The sequence below is a fragment of the Lissotriton helveticus genome, chromosome 7, assembly GCF_964261635.1.
Source record: "Lissotriton helveticus chromosome 7, aLisHel1.1, whole genome shotgun sequence".
NCBI classification, from domain to species: domain Eukaryota; kingdom Metazoa; phylum Chordata; class Amphibia; order Caudata; family Salamandridae; genus Lissotriton; species Lissotriton helveticus.
Window position 1 is genome coordinate 554,871,100 of NC_136068.1, and position 20,749 is coordinate 554,891,848.

Here is a 20,749-nt window from a genome sequence, read left to right on the forward strand (position 1 = left end):
TTGAAATTACCCACCTGTTTGGTTGGTAATGCTTCCTTCTGAACATGGAATGCACTCAAAGCAACACCTTGGCCTCCCCTCTACTACTGATTTTCTATATCCTGGAATACAAGGCTTGCTGCAGATTGAAATGGGTACCTGATTTTTAGGATAAACAATTAGAAACAGTTAGAAAATGCAGAGTCTTAAAAAACTTTTATGCCTGACGGAGTGCCTCATTTAGTGTGTGGTAGGTTGTAGTGTGTCAGTCAGAACAGAAGAGGACATTACATTCACCAACTTGATGAACTACCATGTGCCAGATGTAAAGATCACCACTAACCCAGTGGTGATCTCTGTACCTTCAGATGAACTGCTGTCATGTCTGTTCCTATAAAAACAGATAATGTTTGGTGTTTGCTGTGAGAAAAGTAGATTTTTAGTTGGGGTGGTTGTGAGACCTCACTAAGTAATAATGTCACTATTCCATGTCAGATCCAGCTAGGGTACTTTAAATTAAACCATAGATCAGTCCTGGGTAGCTGTGGCTCATAGCAGTCAGGCTTAATTCAAAGAAAACAAGTATAAAACATGTCTTGATATGAATATATTCAGTATGTAAGAAACACAACAGAATAAAAGTCCTACTCCAATTTACACCAAACAACAAACATCAGATGAAGGGGACCAAAGTTATGATTTTGCAAGATTTTCAGAAATCACTGCTTTTCACTCTTAGTGGTAGTCTGTGAGTCTCGAAAGGGAGGGTCCAAGGCAAGGAAAAAAGTTTCAGGTTGACCACAATGGAAGTTGGGGTTGGATGAGGGAGCTGGGTTGGTCCGGGTCAAAGTTTGACCATCGCATTTAGAAATGTTTCTGGTTCATTTTCTCATCCATGGTAATGTCAGCGGGGTCCTCTCTCCTCTGCACTCTGAGGCTGGCATTGGGCTCGACGCCAATGGACAGGTGAAGCCCCGTTTTAAGGTGAAGTCTTGTTTCTCGGCGGTGTTCGAGGCTACCCACTAACTGGCAAGTAGCTGTAGTCTATGAGCCTTGGACTCATAGACTACCACACATCATTGTTTGCCATAGGCTTGCAAGTTGCAGTTCTAGGGTGAGCAAGAGTACATTCTAGCACTAACCAAGGTTCAGGTCCTTGGGGGTACCTCCTGGAGGCTAGGACAATATTTCACAACTACATCAACCAGGTCCAGAGCAAGTATAGTGTCTACTAGTCAGTTCTGCACTTTGCTGGTGTAGGTCTTCTGAGCTTTCACCTCCCTGAAGTTTAAAAGAAGTATAGCCAGCTAGCCCTTGGAGCCCACTCACTGGTCCTTGGCACAAGTGGGAGCAGGTCCAGCCCTTGTGGTCTCTAGCTACAAAGTCGACAGTAGGAGTAGCCCTTCTCTTTCTAAAGTCCTGTCTTTGATCAACAAGTGCAGCAGGTATAGACTTTTTTGTCACAACCTTCTTTATGAGGTCCACAGGTTCAACAGGTGCAGCTCTTCTGCTATCTTTTTAGATTTCAGAAGTCTTCTAAGGCTGGTATCCTTTGGTCCTACGTATATGCCAATGCCTGCAGCAACAGCTACTAGAATTTTGGGGTAGACAGTTGTGACTTTCTAAAGTCTTCTCAATGTTAACCGTTACTTTAAATCTGGCTTCAGCATTAAATTGGGTTTAATGTAACAATTCATTTGATGTTCTCAACAAGGAGCTGCAGAGGGAATTTATGTGCCAGGTCACACGTCAATCAATGTATAATCAATTCCAGCAAGGATCTAGCACTATTGGGCACTCTCATCAATTCTATAAGTATTTTGGGATGGTATGGGACGATATTCTTATCTTTTCCCAAACTCAGATTCTTTTTTATGCACTCACCTAATCCCCTGTGCCTAATTGATTAATAATTTAAAACAACCAGAAAGGAAAAACCAGTCATCAGTCCGATCACTCAACAAACAACACTCAAAAAAGTAATTAAGTGTATGTGTGCCACATAGAAAAAAGTGTGGAGAAATGAGAAAGTATCTCATGTGTGCACCACCGGATGAGCTACTGGCAGGTTCTCACCAGCTTGCCCACATACTTATCATCGTTGATACCTTTCTCATATGAAAAGATGTGTGTCCAGTGTAGGGAGGGTGTGAAAATTAAATGTAAAGAGAAGACCCCGTGAAAAATGAGACACAAGAAGTCTCTAGTAAAAATTGAGCTAAACTCATACACATACTAGCAGCTTTTAATCCAAAACGTGAGTTCGCCCAATATTAAGAACACGGCATGTTGTGAACCACTTCAAGAACGGCCATCATATTTCATCATTGCCAATACAAAAGTATTGGCAAATTGGTCAGGGCAATCGAGGTCAGCAATCACCTCACTGGACATCTAATATAAAATCAAGAGTGACTGACAAACATATAAAAAGAGAAGGACAGACTGGTAAACTCTTTAAAGAAACACCACCCACTCAGACTTTGACTCCAGTACAGGTAGTCATAAAAGCATGGACTGGACTATGTTTATAGCACCACGTCCAATTCTGTAGGCAAACATTGATATTTACCTAATGAGAGCCAGGGGCCCACATACCCGCTCTCATTTACTCGCAGGGGTGTATACCATTTACACTTTTCTCCTCCTTTCCCGTCAGCACTTTTGTTGCTCACAAGTTTGTCTGTGGAAATAGATAGATCACATTAGGTTACTCGAGACTTTATACAAACTCGTTCATGTTGTGTTTCATAACCAGGTTGATAATTTATTCCAAACCCTCCACGACATGCTCATTATTTCATTGCAGCACATAGTCACTCATAGTTTAAAGTTGGATACCCACATTCCAACCAAATGACATCATATTCAAAATCCGCTAACCAATTCGTTGAAAACCATGCACACAAGTGCAAACAAGCTTAAAGACCTGCGTCTGTATTCTCATTCAGTGTGGAGTGCTGGCTTGCTCTCTCCAACGTCCTTGTATCCCCTTGTCTGTGTGACAATTACTCTACTGCACACAAACTTACAAAATTTAAACGATTATGTGCATTTACTCTTGCCAGATAACATCGATCATTCAGCCATTTCATTGTGTCCCGAACCGCAAAAAGAATGCACACTAATTTCACTGCAAACACAACAGTGATGGACAGAATGTGGATCAATGTCACACATTCACCCCAGTCCAAAGATCTGGGCCCAAATCCATCGTCTTTCCACTCCACACCACCCTGGGTTAGACAATGGCGATATGCAAATCAGCGCTGACCCTGTGCCCCATGGGAACAGTCCAGTCCGAACTACAAAAGCCATGTCCTTCCCAGAACGGAAACAAGCATCCGAGGACCGGCCCGGTTTCGAGGTAACACCTCTCATCAGCCCGGCTAGCTTGATTCCAGTGGTGTGGAGTGCCTGGGACTCACGTCTGAGCATCCCCAGTACACTTAGAGCGGTAATTGCAAACACAACAGTGATGGACAGAATGTGGATCAATGTCACACATTAACCCCAGTCCAAAGATCTGGGCCCAAATCCATCGTTTTTCCACTCCACACCACCCTGGGTTAGACAATGGCGATATGCAAATCAGCGCTGACCCTGTGCCCCATGGGAACAGTCCAGTCCGAACTAAAAAAGCCATGTCCTTCCCAGAACGGAAACAAGCATCCGAGGACCGGCCCGGTTTCGAGGTAACACCTCTCATCAGCCCGGCTAGCTTGATTCCAGTGGTGTGGAGTGCCTGGGACTCACGTCTGAGCATCCCCAGTACACTTAGAGCGGTAATTGCAAACACAACAGTGATGGACAGAACGTGGATCAATGTCACACATTCACCCCAGTCCAAAGATCTGGCCCAAATCCATTGTTTTTCCACTCCACACCACCCTGGGTTAGACAATGGCGATATGCAAATCAGCGCTGACCCTGTGCCCCATGGGAACAGTCCAGTCCGAACTACAAAAGCCATGTCCTTCCCAGAACGGAAACAAGCATCCGAGGACCGGCCCGGTTTCGAGGTAACACCTCTCATCAGCCCGGCTAGCTTGATTCCAGTGGTGTGGAGTGCCTGGGACTCACGTCTGAGCATCCCCAGTACACTTAGAGCGGTAATTGCAAACACAACAGTGATGGACAGAATGTGGATCAATGTCACACATTCACCCCAGTCCAAAGATCTGGGCCCAAATCCATCGCTTTTGTAGTTCGGACTGGACTGTTCCCATGGGGCACAGGGTCAGCGCTGATTTGCATATCGCCATTGTCTAACCCAGGGTGGTGTGGAGTGGAAAAACGATGGATTTGGGCCCAGATCTTTGGACTGGGGTGAATGTGTGACATTGATCCACATTCTGTCCATCACTGTTGTGTTTGCAATTACCGCTCTAAGTGTACTGGGGATGCTCAGACGTGAGTCCCAGGCACTCCACACCACTGGAATCAAGCTAGCCGGGCTGATGAGAGGTGTTACCTCGAAACCGGGCCGGTCCTCGGATGCTTGTTTCCGTTCTGGGAAGGACATGGCTTTTGTAGTTCGGACTGGACTGTTCCCATGGGGCACAGGGTCAGCGCTGATTTGCATATCGCCATTGTCTAACCCAGGGTGGTGTGGAGTGGAAAAACGATGGATTTGGGCCCAGATCTTTGGACTGGGGTGAATGTGTGACATTGATCCACATTCTGTCCATCACTGTTGTGTTTGCAATTACCGTACTAATTTCACTGCTGCACACAATCTCTCTCAATTTAAAAGATTATGTGCATGTACTCTTGCCACGCATTATCATTTTTTTTTTTAAATAGCTAGCTACTTCACGGTATCCCCAGTCCGCCAAAAAAGAGAAGAAAGAGATGAGAGTGCTTCAGAACTGCATCGCTCATTTCATGCATTTTCAAATGCTGACTCGCTCTCACTCTGACAAGTCTCTCAATCAAGCATACTGTTACGGCTTCGTGACTGGATCTGCACAGTCAATCGTCCCGGCGTCTCAGTCATCAGCGAGCACCCTCCATTTTTAAGTTAGAGCAATGCGATAGGACGATCCTCGTCCTATCGCGTCAGGACGTTGCGGATGTCACCTGATCGCCATTCGACACTCCATACACTCTGGCAAAGGGTCGGCCATCTTAGAGTGTCAGGTAATCGTAAACATCAATAGTTCAAAGAGCAGGGTAACAATGATATTGTGTTCATAAAATATATAACTAACACAGGATTCTTTAATATGCCAATATTTAAATACTCCCACCGTATAAATACACCCACAGCACCATGCGTTCCCCAAGGCATTTGCCAGTTGTACACCTTCTCAAAATGGCTTTAAGTTATCTACTCCTCAAAAATACCGCAACTCCCCAGCTGGGGTATATCCACTGTTATAAGTATACTGAATTCGGTCCAACAGGGATATATATGTCCCCCCAATTTCACTTCGGGCACGTGATCAGTTTGTCAAATAGTAAAATGAGCATGAGAATTACATGGTGAACCAAAAATAAAGGGTCTCAGAAGAAATTTAGAGAGAGACTACCCTGAATGGGCCTTTCCATAAACTGAAGATAAGTACTATCAGCAATAACGAGCAGATTCCACAAAATCAATATCAGAGGGGTGGCCGACAGCAAGTTAGATGTACACCCTAAAATTTGACTTTTGACAATATGTCAAGTGAAGAAGAAGAGGGAGCACAGTCATCAGACCAAGGGAGGGTAAGGTTTAACCCCCAGGTACAGATAAATCAGGATTTGAGAGTGCTTTTATGCTCTTTTTTTTTGCTCAGACCCAAAGGGGAAAAAGTGGAGGGGAAACGAGGGGCAGAGGCAGGGCCCACCAGAACCAAGCACAGACATGGCAAATGTTCTCACCATGGGTAACCCGTAGCAGAGGCAGGACCCCGATTTGAATAACATTGTGGTTAATCTTTCTGACCACCAGTGTGAATTAAGGGTCCTCAATAAAGGTTTAGTGTACGTGCCCACCCCTGCCATGATCCATTTAAGTGCAGCATGGAAATAGAAGACACTATGATGAAGTCTCTACACAAACAACAATTCATTTGGTCCTATTTTGTAAATGTTATAAAGATTTAAGGAAGCGATGGATGATCCCGATTTTCAAAATCATGAGCCTTCGTAGATGTCGACCTGCCTATCTCGCCTTGCAGTTTCTTGAAGAACCATGTGCTGCTAAAAACATTGTACAATTTTGAAAGCTTTGTGTGAGACACAGGACTGATCTAGAATAGTCGATAAATTCAAAGGTAATCCTTGAACATTTATTTATACCTGATCTCGCACTTTAGCACTTTAACCGCTGGCTCGTTTATTAATACTTTTTAAACAATTGAAATTTTAAATGAAAGATTTTAACTGTTAAAGTCAATTTAATTTACCTGAATGTACTTTTATGGTTTTCCCACATGATGAGAACTGAATAAAGGACTTTTTGAGTTTTGAGTTTGAGTTTTGAGAGAATGTCATAGTGAGAGCGAGTCAGCATTTGAGAATGCATGAAATGAGAGATGCAGTTCCTAAGTGCTCTCGTCTCTTTCTTCTCTTTTTTGGTGGACCGGGGATACCGTGAAGTAGCTAGCTTTTAAAAAAAAAAACAACATTATGCGTAGCAAGAGTACATGCACATAATCTTTTAAATTGAGAGAGATAGTGTGCAGCTGTGAAATTCTTTTCTCTTGTAAGGGACCCGTGAAATGGCTGAATGATCTTCAAAAACGATGTTATCTGGCAAGAGTAAATGCATATAATTGTTTACATTTAGTGAGATTGTGTGCAGTAGTGTAATTGTCATGCAGGCAAGGGGATACAAGGATGTTAGAGAGAGCAAGCCAGCACTCCACACTGAATGAGAATACAGTCGCAGGTCTTTAAGCTTGTTTGCACTCGTGTGTATGGTTTTCAAAGAATTGGTTAGTGGAATGTGAATATGATGTCATTTGTTTGGAATGAGGTTATCCAACTTTAAACTATGAGTGACTATGTACTTACGATTAAATAATGAGTATGTCGTGGGAGGTTTGGAATAAATTATCAACCCGGTTATGAAACACGACATGAACGAGGCTGTATTAAGTCTCGAGTAACCTAATGTGATCTGTCGATTTCCACATTCAAACTTGTGAACAACAAAGGTGCTGACGGGAAAGGGGGAGAACAGTATAAATGGTATACACCCCTGCGACTAAATGAGAGCCGGTATGTGGGCCCATGGCTCTCATTAGGTAAATATCAATGTTTGCCTACAGAATGGGATGAGGTGCTATAAACATAGTCCAGTCCATGCTTTTGTGACTACCTGTACTGGAGTCAATGTCTGAGTTGGGTGGTGTTTATCTAAAAGTTTACCAGTCTGTCTTTTTCTTTATAAATGTTTGTCAGTCACTCTTGATTTTATATTAGAAGTCCAGTGAGGTGATTGCTAACCTCGATTGCCCTGACGTATTTGCCACTACCTTTGAATTGGCAACGAAACATGTTGGCCATCTTTGAAGTGGTTCACAAAATGCTGTGTTCTTAATATCGGGCGAACTCATGTTTTGGATTAAAAGCTGCAAGTATTTGTGTGAGTTTAGCTCAATTTTTCTAGAGACTTCTTGTGTCTCATTTTTCACTGAGTCTTCTCTTTACATTTAATTTTCACACCCTCCCTGCACTGAACACACACCTCTTTTCAAATGAGAAAGTTATCAATGATGATAATAAGAATGTGGGCAAGCTGGTGAGAACCTGCCAGTAACTCCTCTGGTGGTGCACACGAAAGATACATTCTCATTTCTCCACACTATCTGACTGATGATTTGTTGCTCCTTTCTGGTTGTTTTAAAATATTAATCAATTAGGCACAGGGGATTAGGTCAGAGTGCATAAAATAAGCATCTGAGTTTGGGAAAAGATAAGAATATCGTCCTATACTAACCCAAAATACTTATAGAATTGATGAGAGTGCCCAATAGTTCTAGGTCCTTGCTGTTTGACAATTCATTTTATATCTTGGAGGTAGTACTTAGCACAAGGGTAGGGTAACTACGTGTTTGCCAAAAAGGAAGTTTCTTGGTCTAAAACAAATAACCAGTGTACCCCACACCAGAGAAGTGGGGTCATTATTTTATTGTTTTAGGTTTGTGACTGACAGGGTTTTTCTGGTAGTGACAGACAGGAAAACAACATCACACAATCCACTCCAAATAGACTTTAAGGTCCATGTTAATGTGTTGAGAAATGGATTGTTCCATCAAAACATCAACAGATATCCTGTCTACCTTATAACAAGGGTCTATAATGCATTTGTAATATGGCATCTAAATAAGTCCCTGATTCACCAATATTCACTATTACTTGTTTTGCAAAGCGAAGCATATAAACTCTCTATATTTTTCTAAGGAAATATGTGGACATAGTGAACAGTCAGTCTACTGCATGTTGAAAACACCATTTGGAATGAGAGGATGTTAGAAACTGAGTTACTGTTTGAGTAGGGTATGAGCCTTGATCAAGCAGCAACCGCAACTCGTGTCAGGGTAAGTGTCAGGAAAACCCTAATTTTACCTGTGCTCACCCTCTGGTAACTTGGCACAGAGCAGTCAGACTTAACTTAGTGTGTGTAAAGTATTTGTGCAACACTATACACAGTAAAACTGTGAAAAGGCCACCCTAAAAGATTCCAGAGCAGGGTGGAAAAATAGAGCAGAATTTAATAAAAATAACAAAATCAAAACAACGCAAAGTTCATTAAGTAGAATGGGAGATTTTGAATTTCAAAATTTTAAGTAAAAATAGCACCAAGAAGCAAGAAACGATGTTGTGTTGGGTATATCGTGTCACGCTGAACCAGAATAAAGTCAAAAGTTCAGGTCAACCACGACATAGCACAGGAAGCAACAGGGATAAGTTAAGCCGGCTAAACTCAATTAAGCGGGGAGGTGTGTGAATCCACGTCCAAGATGGGTTGCGCAGTCGAGGTGATACATCAGTTCTAAGATGCCGCGAGGCTGCGGTGCGAGGCCCCATTGCATCAATGTTGAGAATCTTGTCAACAGGGCTTGCGATGCGGAGACCTGAGTCGAGGATGCATGGATCAGTCAAGATGATGCGTTGATTCCGCCTGCGATGCAGAGTTTTGGCATCATTGTGGAGGCTGCCGTCAACGGGAGATGCAAGGAGCATGTGCTGGGAAAAGCATCGCACAGTGGCGGTTCTAAAGGTGATGCATCAAACCCAAGATGCAGGATGTGGCGGTGATGCAAGTCTGTTGCAATGGGACCAATCCACGCAATAGTGGCAATGCTTTGGTTCTGCTAGAGTATGCACCATTCAGCTGAGGAGATGCATTGGTTCTTCTCAAGAATGCATCGCTCAGCAGAGGACGCATCGGTTAACTGAGAGGTTCTAGACTGGGGTGGCATCACTTGGCAGGGCAGTCTCTCAAATAAATCCCTATGTAGAGACTTAGCAGGAGGTTCAAAACTCAAGTGTATCCTCCAAAAGGTATAGCATCCAAAGAATACTTGAGGGTATTGAAGTCAAACCACAATTATGTATTGCCTTATTATAATAGTTGGGTATCAAAAGATTTTTGAGGTCTAGGGTCTTCATCAGGGTACTAATGGCAAGGTGTGGGGTACGCCTCACTCCATTGTCACACATTCCTCAGTAGGTCGGGTTTGCGTTTGCACCTACTGGGTCCCCCTCTACTGCCATATTCCCGGACACCTTGCCATGGAGCCCGTAGTCTAGTATGAATGGGGTATTACAGATCCACAAGAGGGACCGGTGGAGTATTAAACATACCTGATTGCATGGTTAGCAGTCCAGTAGAACTGCAGTTCTTCAGCACCACATCAGTCCTTCTTCCTGGCAGAGTATTCACAGGTCCACAAGTGTACTCTAGTGATGGTTTCTGAGGTCTAGTTCTTATACCCAGTGATGCCTTTCAATTGGGGGAAGACTCCAAAGAGAAGGCTTTGAAGTGCACAGAGGCCCTGCCCTTCCTGCCCTGGCTCCCGGCTCACTACTTAGGGGTATGCAGCCCTGTGTGTGTGGGGGGGGGGGGCAGGACACAGCCTATTCAGGTTTAAGTGAGGCTGGGTCCATCTTCTTCCTCCTATTCTGCAAGGATGGCCCATCAAGTCGCACCTAAGCTCCCATTGTGTTTGGCTGTCTAGGGCTAATACGCAAAGCCCAGCTGTCACCCACCTAAGACATGTGATCAGAGACAGGCAGCAGGAACCAAATGTCTAAAGTAAGAAAATTCAAATCAAACAAATGGAGGAAGACCGGTATGCCCAGACGTGGGTCCCGTGCTCATCATGTCACTGGATTCAAGTGAGCCAGGCTGAAGTCTTCTCTTTACATTTAATTTTCACACCCTCCCTGCACTGAACACACACCTCTTTTCAAATGAGAAAGTTATCAATGATGATAATAAGAATGTGGGCAAGCTGGTGAGAACCTGCCAGTAACTCCTCTGGTGGTGCACACGAAAGATACATTCTCATTTCTCCACACTATCTGACTGATGATTTGTTGCTCCTTTCTGGTTGTTTTAACCCTCTGGGTTGTCCAGGGCCTACTTTAGGGGTGTCTTTTACATATAAAAAGGGAAGATTTGGGCCTGGCAGAAGTGTAAAACTGTGCATACAGGCTCTGCAACGGTAGGCCTGAGACATAGTTAAGGAGCTACTTATGTGGGTGGAACAATCAGTGCTGTGGTCCCACTAGTAGCATTTATTTTACAGGCCCTGTGTACACATAGTACCACTTTAGTAGGGACATATAAGTAATTTGAATATGCCTATTCTGGATAATACAATATTACCATGTTTAGGGGAGAGATCACAAGTACTTTAGCACTGGTAATGTGCACAGAGTCCTAATACCAGCAAAAATGAGGTCAGAAAAATTAAGGAGGTAGGCAGAAAAATGGGAGGAAGACCACCCAAAGCCTGTCACACCTATAAAGGGCTAATCCTGAAAGTGGCAGTTTATTTTCATGATTATGCCTGCAGAAGAAAACAATAACCATAGCCATGAGTAAAAAGAAAATGTAACATATGAGCGGAATATTGTACTTCAGAGCTATAGATTGACAAAGAAATCTTTAAAGACTAAAAGCAGTTTTACGAGTACCACCCTACCACTCATGTAAACACCTTTAAAGAGATTTATGTCACTGAAGGAAAAGCACATATAGGTTGGCTCAAAATATAACTTTTATTTGAGCAAGGGAGGCAAGGAATACAAAAGCATAAACCAAAAGAATATTGCAAGCAAAGTGCAGCAAACTTTGAAGGGGCACATGCCCACTAGAAGGAGAGACATGCAACAATAATGGACTGAAGTTGGTGCACAGGAGATGACACACCTGAAAGCAGAAGGGAAATAGAGCTGCTTACAGAAATACCCACCAGCAATGTTTCAAGAAATGGACAGGACAACTTAGAATGCCATTGATTAGGTTGAGGTAGACAACTCTGAGTACCCTTGCCCTCATGCACATGCAGCGTCCCCTGGCACACACACTTGACTTGTGTAACTTCTCAGAAGCAAAAGAAAGCACTATGGAAAAGTAAATTCAGTGAAGGAGCAACACTGACCAGGAAAACATATGTAAATTGAGACTGAACTTGAACACCTTCAATGACCTCAAACTACCCATTGTGCCCTATGCAAGAAAAATGCACCTCATGCCTTTATTGCAAAGGAGCAGCTCCTGTGCACACTAAAATCTTACGCTACTTGGGCCCATAATTATCCAGGTTTTGCGTCCTTCTTGCACAATGCAAGGGAGCGCAAGTGCATTGCAAACTTACGTGGGATTTATCAAGCCATGCAAGGCTACCTTGTGTGACCCTGCATGGCTTGATAAACCTAGAGTAATGCAAGGCAGCGCAAATTGTTGCTGCCTTGCGTTCCGTTGGTGAACCGTGGGTGTTCCCAAGCATCCGCCCATGGATTCAGGCACATTCCCAGATTTACCATTAGTGTTGGACCTGCGAATGCCTCGAAACAAGGGGTAATATCTGAATTTCTCCTCATTGTTTCCTCTACATTAGAAATGGGGTCTCTTGTTGGCAATGGCTTGGACCCTGTCCAAGTAGGGACCCTTATTCTAGATTGGGTAAGGGGATTACACACTCAAGAAAACCACTGCTCACCCCCTTGGTAGCTTGCATGAGCAGTCAGGCTTATCCCAGAAGCTATGTGTAAAGTATTTGTACCAACACTCACAGTAATACAGTGACAACACTACGTACAGCACACCAGGTCAGGAAAATAACCAATATTATTCTGAATCAAGCAAGACCAAAACCACAAACATTCAACATACACAAGCGAGGATATCACTTTTAAAAGGTTCAAAATAGTTCAGTCCATAGGAAACTATGGATGTGTCACTTTTATCACAAAGTAACAGGGATGCGGCAAAGACAAAAACAACAGATGCAGGGGAGATGAGGGGCTGGAAAAGCAAAGTGATGTGTTGATTCCTTACTGTCAGAGGAGGTGATGCATCTATTCCTTACTGCAGTGCAGGAGAGGTGATGAGTCGATTACTAACTCCCAGGAGAGGTCGAGCGTCAATTCCTTACTGTGAGGGGAGGCGATGCGTTGATCTCCGAACACACAACCTTGGTTCCTGACTGCTGGGCTACGTCAATGAAGAGCTATGTGCACAGGTGCGATGCATCAAAAATCAAGACGAGCTGGGTCGATGCTACAGTGGCGAAACCAACACTGCTTCGATTTCCCATCCACGAAGCAGGTGATATGTTGATTTCTGCATGCCGCACAGCAGGGCCTGCGCTGGCGTTGGAGCAGGTGCCTTTGTCCAAATAGGTGCCCTTGCTTCCAGTCAGGGTAATGGGGATACAAACTCTAGATAGCCCCTGCTCACCCCCTCAGTATCTTGGAACAAGCAGACAGGCTTATCCCAAAGGCAATGTGTAAAGTATTTGTACCAACACACACAGTAACACAGTGAAAACACCACAAAAGGATACCACAGCAGTTTACAAAAATAAAATATCATTATCTGAACTAAACAAGACCAAAACAACAGCAATCCAACATACAGAGTTAAGCAGACTTTCAAAGGCTTTCAAGAACTTGTACTATAGAAAGCTATGGATGTGTGATTTTACACCAAAGTACGGGGAGAAGCCAAACAGCTGCAGAGTCGGAAAACAAACAGATGGGACACCCCTTGAGACTTGGGGAGGTAATGCAACAGTCCACCTGCAAGCAGTGGAAGGATTGTGTTGAATCGGGTCTTTATGGGGAGTGATGCGTCGATTCTTTGTGACGGTTTTGGTCCGCAAGTGATGCGCCAGAAGAACTTGCCACACATGGTACGATGTGTGGAAATCTGCGATGCATCAGCGATCGATGCTGCTACGTCGAGTGGTGCTATGTCTTTTAGCCATAACCCCTCGATGCGTCGATTCTTGCAGCGGCGATAGGCGCTGCGTCGTTTTTTGCGGCGGCGTGGCAATGTGTGGAAATTTTTCTTCTGCCGTCACAAAAACAGCTGCAAGAAGAGCAATGCGTTGATTGCTATAGCCCTTTAAATTTCTTCTTTCTTTCAGCTCCAAACAGCAGCAACAACCTCCAGAGGCCCACAACTGGCACAGGCACCTCACGGCAGGTCAGAACTCACAACAGCAGAGGCCTTTGTGTCTCTGAGACTTCAGAACAGGAGTTCAGCACACACAGGCCCTTGAAGATCTCCTTCAAGCAGAGGACACAGCACACAGCAACGTCCTGCTCCTTTACTTGGCAGAAACAGCAGCTGCAGGCCAGCCCCACACAGCACACAGCAAAGGGGCAGTACTCCTCCTCAGTCTCTCCAGCTCTTCTCCTTGGCAAAGGGTCCTCTTGAATTCCAGGAAGGATCTAAAGTTCAGGGTCTAAAACCTATACCTCAAAATGTCTTTTTCCTCTTTGTGTAGGGGGCTCTGAGCCCAGTGCAAACCAGTTCTGCTTTCACTGGTGCAGCCTGACCAGAGGAGATGGGACAGCATTGTGCAAGGGAGGCAGGCTCTATTCAGGTGCAAGGTGAATCCCCTCCCACCACTCTATATGCAACCAGGGTCTATTCATCCCAGCCCTGACTCATCAGAATCTCTGGAGTCATAGCACCTCCCCAGACACTTACACTCCAAAACCAAACAGTCAATCCACAAACAGGCATAGGCACACAGGATGGTTGAACAAGGAAATAGCCACTTTCAAAAAAGTGTTTTTCTCAAACACACAATATAAAAACCATCTCTACTAAAAGATGTGTTATCAAATTCTAAGTTCAGGGATACCAAACTCCATTCTCCTATCCTATCCCTATGGAAATATCTGCCTGTAAAATGTTACACAGCATTCCCCATTCTTTCCTATGGGCAAGCAACAGTGACAAACGAAATTGGCAGTATTTCCCCATCAAGACATGTTACCCACACCAGTAAATGACCTATCTTTCACATACACTGCACACTGCCCAGAGAGGTACCTTGGGCCTACCATAGGGGTGTCCTATGTATACGAAAAGGGAAGGGTAGGGTCTGGCAGGTGCGTGCCCTTGTCAAGTCGACATGGCAGTTAACAAACTACGCACAGGCACAGCAGTGGCAGGCCTGAGAAATCTTTTCAGGGATACATGTGATACAATCAGTACTGCAGACCCACTAGTAGCATTTGATTTACCAGTCCTGGCACACTCAGTGCACTTTACTAGGGACCTACTGGTAAATCAAATATGCCAATCAGGGAACACCAATCACTATACCAACGTACAACGAGGGCATATGCTCTTTAGCACTGATCAGCAGTGGTAAAGTGCCCAGAGTCCAACAACCACGGGTCAGCAAAAAATAGGAGGAAGAAGAAAAATGTTTGGAGATAACCCAGCAAAAAAGGGTCATTTCCAACAGAGGTTCACATGCAGGATTCTCAAGGGGTTCCGAGGGGTCTGCATGTCCACCTAGTAGGTGTCATCTCTCTTGGACTCCTTCACCTCCTATGGGCCAGATCACTTGTCTTGTAGAGCACTGGGCTCTACTGGGTCCATCATCCACACCTTCTGACCAGGGTGAAATTCAACCAGAGTAGTATTTTGGTTGCACCGATGTTTCATGTCCTCCTGGCTTGCTTCTAGGTTGAACTGAGTGAGTTTCCTGAAGTGAGCAGTCTGGTTCTGGAAGGCCAGCATGTAGCTAAATAAATCCTGGGAGATTCTTAGGAGCGCGTTCCCAGCCATTCTTCACAAAACTGAGAGGTCCTCTCACAGGGTGCTCAATGATACTAAAGCCAATCCCTTTATCTGGTACCTCCTTCTAAGTAAAGAGGACATTCCACTTATACCTTATGGGTTCTGACAGACCTCCAATCATGCCTTGCAGAGTACGGTTGAATCTCTCAACCAACCCATTACTCTGGGGGTGCCAAGTGGTGGTGAATTTGCAGTTCACTCCAAACCCCTTCCACATGGCCTTCATTTAAAGTGATATGAAGTTGGTATCCCAATCAGATACCACCTCATTGGGGAAACCCACTCGGGTAAAGATCCCCATCAGTGCCTTGGCCATGAAAGGTGCTGTCACCGTCCTGAGAGTAGTAGATTCCGAGTGCCAGGTGGCATGGTTTACCAAGACCAGGATGGCCTATTCTCCATGGCAATCATGAGATCCAGAGGCCCCACAATGTCAATGCCCACCCGCTTGAAAGGGGTGCGCATGATAGGGAACGGTTGGAGGGGAGCCCTATATTTCCCACCACTCTTGCCCCTTGCCTGACAAGTTGGGCAAGACTGATAAAATGCATCTGATTGCCTTCACATGTGGGCCAGTAAAAGTGTGTGATAATATAAATGCATATATATATAAATTCACTGAAAAAATAACAAAGGTCAAAGGGACGTCATAGTTACGTTCAGATTTTACACACACAAAACCATAGAAATTCACCAGTTATAGTTATACTTATCTCAAGAAACTATAACTCAGAGCCAGTATTTTCTTGCACAGTTTTACTCATGCACAGTTTTCTCCTCATGAATTTCACCGCAAATGTTGCAGTGATATTATCAATGATGTCATAGAAGACGTCATCAGTGATGTAAACCATGGGGTAATTAGCTGTTTACAATTTACAATTTGTAAAGTCTGACTAGTTTAAACTTTGTTTGCATGGGAAAAATACATTTTTCTAACTATATCTAAGCTTTAACCTGGGTTTTTTTCATTTAATTTGAATGTTTTTTAATTGTTTTAAATAAAAATGTGTTTTAGAGCGTACAGTCCAATGTCACAAGTGGATAGGCATTATGTGGAGTGTCGTACAGTACAGTGGAGGAGAGAAGAGTGTTGTCACAGGCTGAAGTATTGTAGATTGGAATTGAGTGGAGTAAAGTAGTATATAGTAGTGTATCATTCAGTGTAGTAAAGTGGTATATAGTGTAGTGGCATGGTGTCTTTATAGGGCACTCAAGTTTTGTAGACTGGAGCAGCAAGTTGTATAGTGGAATAGCAGGTCAAACAGTAGAGTAGGTTGTTGTAGACTGCGATAGAGTGAATTAGAGGGTTTTAGAGTGGACTACGTTGAAGTAGAGTGTCGTAGAGTAGAGTATTATGAATTGGAGAAGAGTGTAGTAGAGTGGACTGCCATGCCATATCGTGGATTGATGTATCATAGACATAAATTCAGAAGTGTGTCGTTGAGTGTCATACACTGAAGTACAGTGGTGTAGAGTGGATGGGCATAGAGTGGAGTAAAGTGTCATACAGTGGCATAAAATGTAGTACAGTAGAGTTACATTCAGTTGAGTGGAGTGTCAGACAGTAGAGCAGCGTATAGCGAAGTATAGTACAATGGCGTAAAGTGGGATACAGAGTAGACGAGTGGATTATAGTGGAGTGCATTCGAGTGGGGTAGAGTAAAGTGTCACAGAATGGAGTAACATGTCATAGACTATAGAGGTGTCGAAAGCAGTAGAGTAGAGTGGGGTCTCATACAGTATTGGAAAGTGGTATAGACTACAGTAGAGTAGCATGCAGTCTAGCTGATTTTTGTAGAGCTGAGTGATATACAGTACAGTGATTTAGAGTGTGGTACAGTGGATTAGCAGAAGGTTTTAATAGAGTACAATGGAATTTGGCATTAAGCGACGTAGAGTGGAGTGGTGTACAGTGGAGTAGTAGAGAAGAATGGGGTACTGTGTCAGAGTAGAGTGGACTAGAGTGTTGTACAGTGGCTTACAATATAGTACAGTGTTGTACAGTGGAGTGAATGGATATAGACAGAAGTAACATGTTGGAAAGTGGCATACAGCGTTGTAAAGTGTTGTAGAGTGGAGTTACATAGAATACAGTAGTGTGTGAAATAGTGTGGCTGCGCAGAGTGGATTGTCTTTAGTAGAGTAAGGTAAAATCTTGTACAGGGGAGTGGAGTCGAGTGGTGTAACGTGGTGAGTAGTAAAGTACAACAGAGTGTATGGTGTGTTGCTGAGTAGAGTGGCATGAAGTGGAGCGTATTGGTGTTGCTTACGTACTTAACCACTATAAAGTAAACAGATCTTGTAAAGTAAAGTGGAGTGCTGTGGCATATAGAAAAGTGTTGTATAGTGGAAGAAAGTGATGTGCATTGGGGTGTACAGACATAGAGTGGAGTATAGATTCGGATAGTTGGGTGTACGGGAATCGAGTGGAATAGAATGTTGTAGAGTGCCATGAAGTGTTATAGATTTTTATAGAGTGAATGAGAGTGTCATACAATGGAGCAGCATAGAAAGGAGTGGTGTAGAGTGGATTATAGTAAAGTGGAGTAGCATACAGTAGAATAGCGTAGAATGGAATACTGTACAGTGGAGTGTAGAAGAATGGAGTGGCATAGAGTGGAATAGCATAGAATTTAGTAGTGTACAGTGGAGTGGCATAGAGTGGAGTAGGGTACAGTGGATTAGCATAGAATGGGGTACATACATTGAAGTGGCATGGCTTAGAGTACAGGAAATGGGTATAAATTGGAATGGCAACTCATACACCAGTGTGAAGTGTTGTATCATACAGTGTTGGATATTCTCATAAAGTGGAGTAGAGCCTTGTACAGTAGAGTTCACAGGCATTGAGTTTAGTGCAAATTTGGACAGTGGTGTGTACGGGGATGAAAGGGAGTATAGTTTAGTAGAGTGGCATAGGGTGCTGTAGAGTTTTGTAGAGTCGAGTTATTTAGAGTGAAGGTGAGTACATCGGAGTGGTGTAGAGTGAAGTAGCATTCAGTGGAGGAGCATAAAGTGGAATAGCATAGAGCAGAGTAGCGAAGGTGGGAGTGGCGTATGGTGGAGTGGAGTGGCATAGAGTGTAATTGCGTATTGTGTAGTAGCGTAGAGTAAAATAGATTAGAGTGAAGTGGCATACACCAGAGTTAAGTAGAAAGGAGTAGCATACAGTGGCATACAGTGGAATAGCATAGAGTAGAGTGGCTTACAATGGAATGGTGTAGAGTAGAATAGCATATACTGGAGTAGCATATAGCGGAGTGGCATACAGTGAAGTGGCGTACACTGTAGAGGCATAGAATTGAGTTGCATACAACGTAATAGCATAGGGTGGACAGGCCTAGAGTGGAGTTGTGTACAGTATAATTGCATTGAGTTGAGTGGTGTAGAGCAAAATAACTTATAGTGCAATACCGTACAGTGGAGTGGTGTACAGTCGAGAAAGCAGACTGGAGTGGCAGTGTGAATAGCGTAATAACTTAGAGTGAACTAGTGTAGAGTGGAGTCTCTTTCAGTGGAGAAGCATAGAGTGGAGCAGTGGAGAGTACAATAGCATATAGTGGTGTGGCTACATTGACGTAGCATACGGATGTATATGAAATTTTATAGCAATGTAGATTATGGTGTGCAGAGCAATGTAAAACAGCACATTGTGCTGCCTTTCGATTCTCCAGATTTACTAATCAATTCAGGGCCACGCATGGTGGCCTTGTGTTCCTTTGTAAATCTAACTGAAGTATTGCATTGCCCATGCAACACAATAAGTGACGCAAGGGTACTGCAATCCTATGATACAGCTAGGTTTTAGTTATATTTGGGCCATGATATACTGTGATAACTTTCCAGTATACCATGGTACATGGGGATGACAAGCCAGTATATATACATACATGTAGTGAACAAGGCGGCAACGCCGAAACGCGTCTAAGCAGACACTGATCCTTGAATAAAAGTTTGGATTCAGACCCACGGAGTCAGCGCCTTCTTCCAATCGTACAAGTATGGTATGAAAGAATATATATATATATATATATATATATATATATATATATATATATATTACCTACTGGCGGTCGCCAGTAGGTATATATAGTTAGGATTTTTTCTCTATGGGATTTTTGAAAATTCTATGTCTAATAACTTTGGCGTTTGTGGACGGAATTGGCTGAAATTTTCAGGAAAATGGCACATTTTGTTTCTGAGCAGCCCTTGAAAATTTGGGGGGGGTTCGTCAAGGGGGGGCCGAGAAAAAAGGGGGGTCCCAAAACGTTTTTTTAACATTGAGTTTTCCATAGGGCGGTTGGCCTCACTTTTAGCCCGAACGGCTGAATGGATTTGCACGAAACTTGGCAAAATTGTAGGGACTGGTAGCCCGATGTGCCTTTGCTAGGTCTCAATATATGTGCTTCAGTGGATTTTGAGGAATTAACGTTCAAAAAAAGATATATATCTGTAACAGCGGACCGGGCAGCGCTCCGGTTCGCGGACTTTTCGCGGTACGGAGCTTTGTGAAGCGAAGCTGATTGGTTCTCCGGCGTCTGTGAACATTCCAAACAGTCCGTAGCGGCCGCCATCTTGTCTCTCGGTAGGATCGAGAGACAAGAGGAGGCCAAAGCGAAGGGGCAAATGACCATAAGGGGGCATAGTAGATCCTCGCTGACCCCCTAGGTTTGATGTGGAGGTTTTAAAAGGGCCCCGCGGGGCAAAAAAAAAAAATAATAATAATAATCGAACGGCTGAATGGATTTGCACGAAACTTGGTAAAATATTAGGGACTGGTAGCCCGATGTGCCTTTGCTAGGTCTCAATATATGTGCTCCAGTGGATTTTGAGAAATTAACGTTCAAAAAAAGATATATATCTGTAACAGCGCTCCGCTTCGCGTAACGGAGGTTTGCGAAGCTGATTGGTTCTCCGGCGTCTGTAAACATTGCAAACAGTCCGTAGCGGCCGCCATCTTGTCTCTCGGTAGGATCGAGAGACAAGAGGAGGCCAAAGCGAAGGGGCAAATGACGATAAGGGGGCATAGTAGATCCTCCTTGACCTCTTAGGTTTGATGTGGAGGTTTTAAAAGGGCCCCGCGGGGCAAAAAAAAAAATAATAATAATAATCGAACGGCTGAATGGATTTGCACGAAACTTGGGAAAATTGTAGGGACTGGTAGCTCGATGTGCCTTTGCTAGGTGTCAATATATGTGCTTCAGTGGATTTTGAGAAATTAACGTTCAAAAACAAGATATATATCTGTAACAGCGCTCCGCTACGCGGAGATAAAATTATATCTGTATTACCTAGCTGTTGCTAACACCAGTTAGCGACGGCTAGTAGGAGAAAGCGACCATCTTGGGCCCCACTTTGCATGTGAGTGATATTTATCACTAATGACATGCAAAGTGGGGATGCCAAGATGTTAGCGACTGGAAACAGTTGCTAACATCGCTATCTCCTATTATCAACTTTTGGAAATATTCGCGATAAGCGCGAATATCT

At 43.7% G+C, this 20,749-nt stretch overlaps 1 protein-coding gene across 1 annotated transcript in view; it reads right to left on the reverse strand.

Annotated features, from left to right (window-relative positions):
* Nucleotides 1-20,749, reverse strand: part of LOC144766884 (vomeronasal type-2 receptor 26-like) — a 243,616-nt gene that overhangs the window by 13,182 nt on the left and 209,685 nt on the right. The window contains exon 2 of the mRNA XM_078650591.1: nucleotides 15-138. Coding sequence (XP_078506717.1) covers nucleotides 15-138 — 124 coding nt within the window. The remainder of the gene's footprint in view (nucleotides 1-14; nucleotides 139-20,749) is intronic.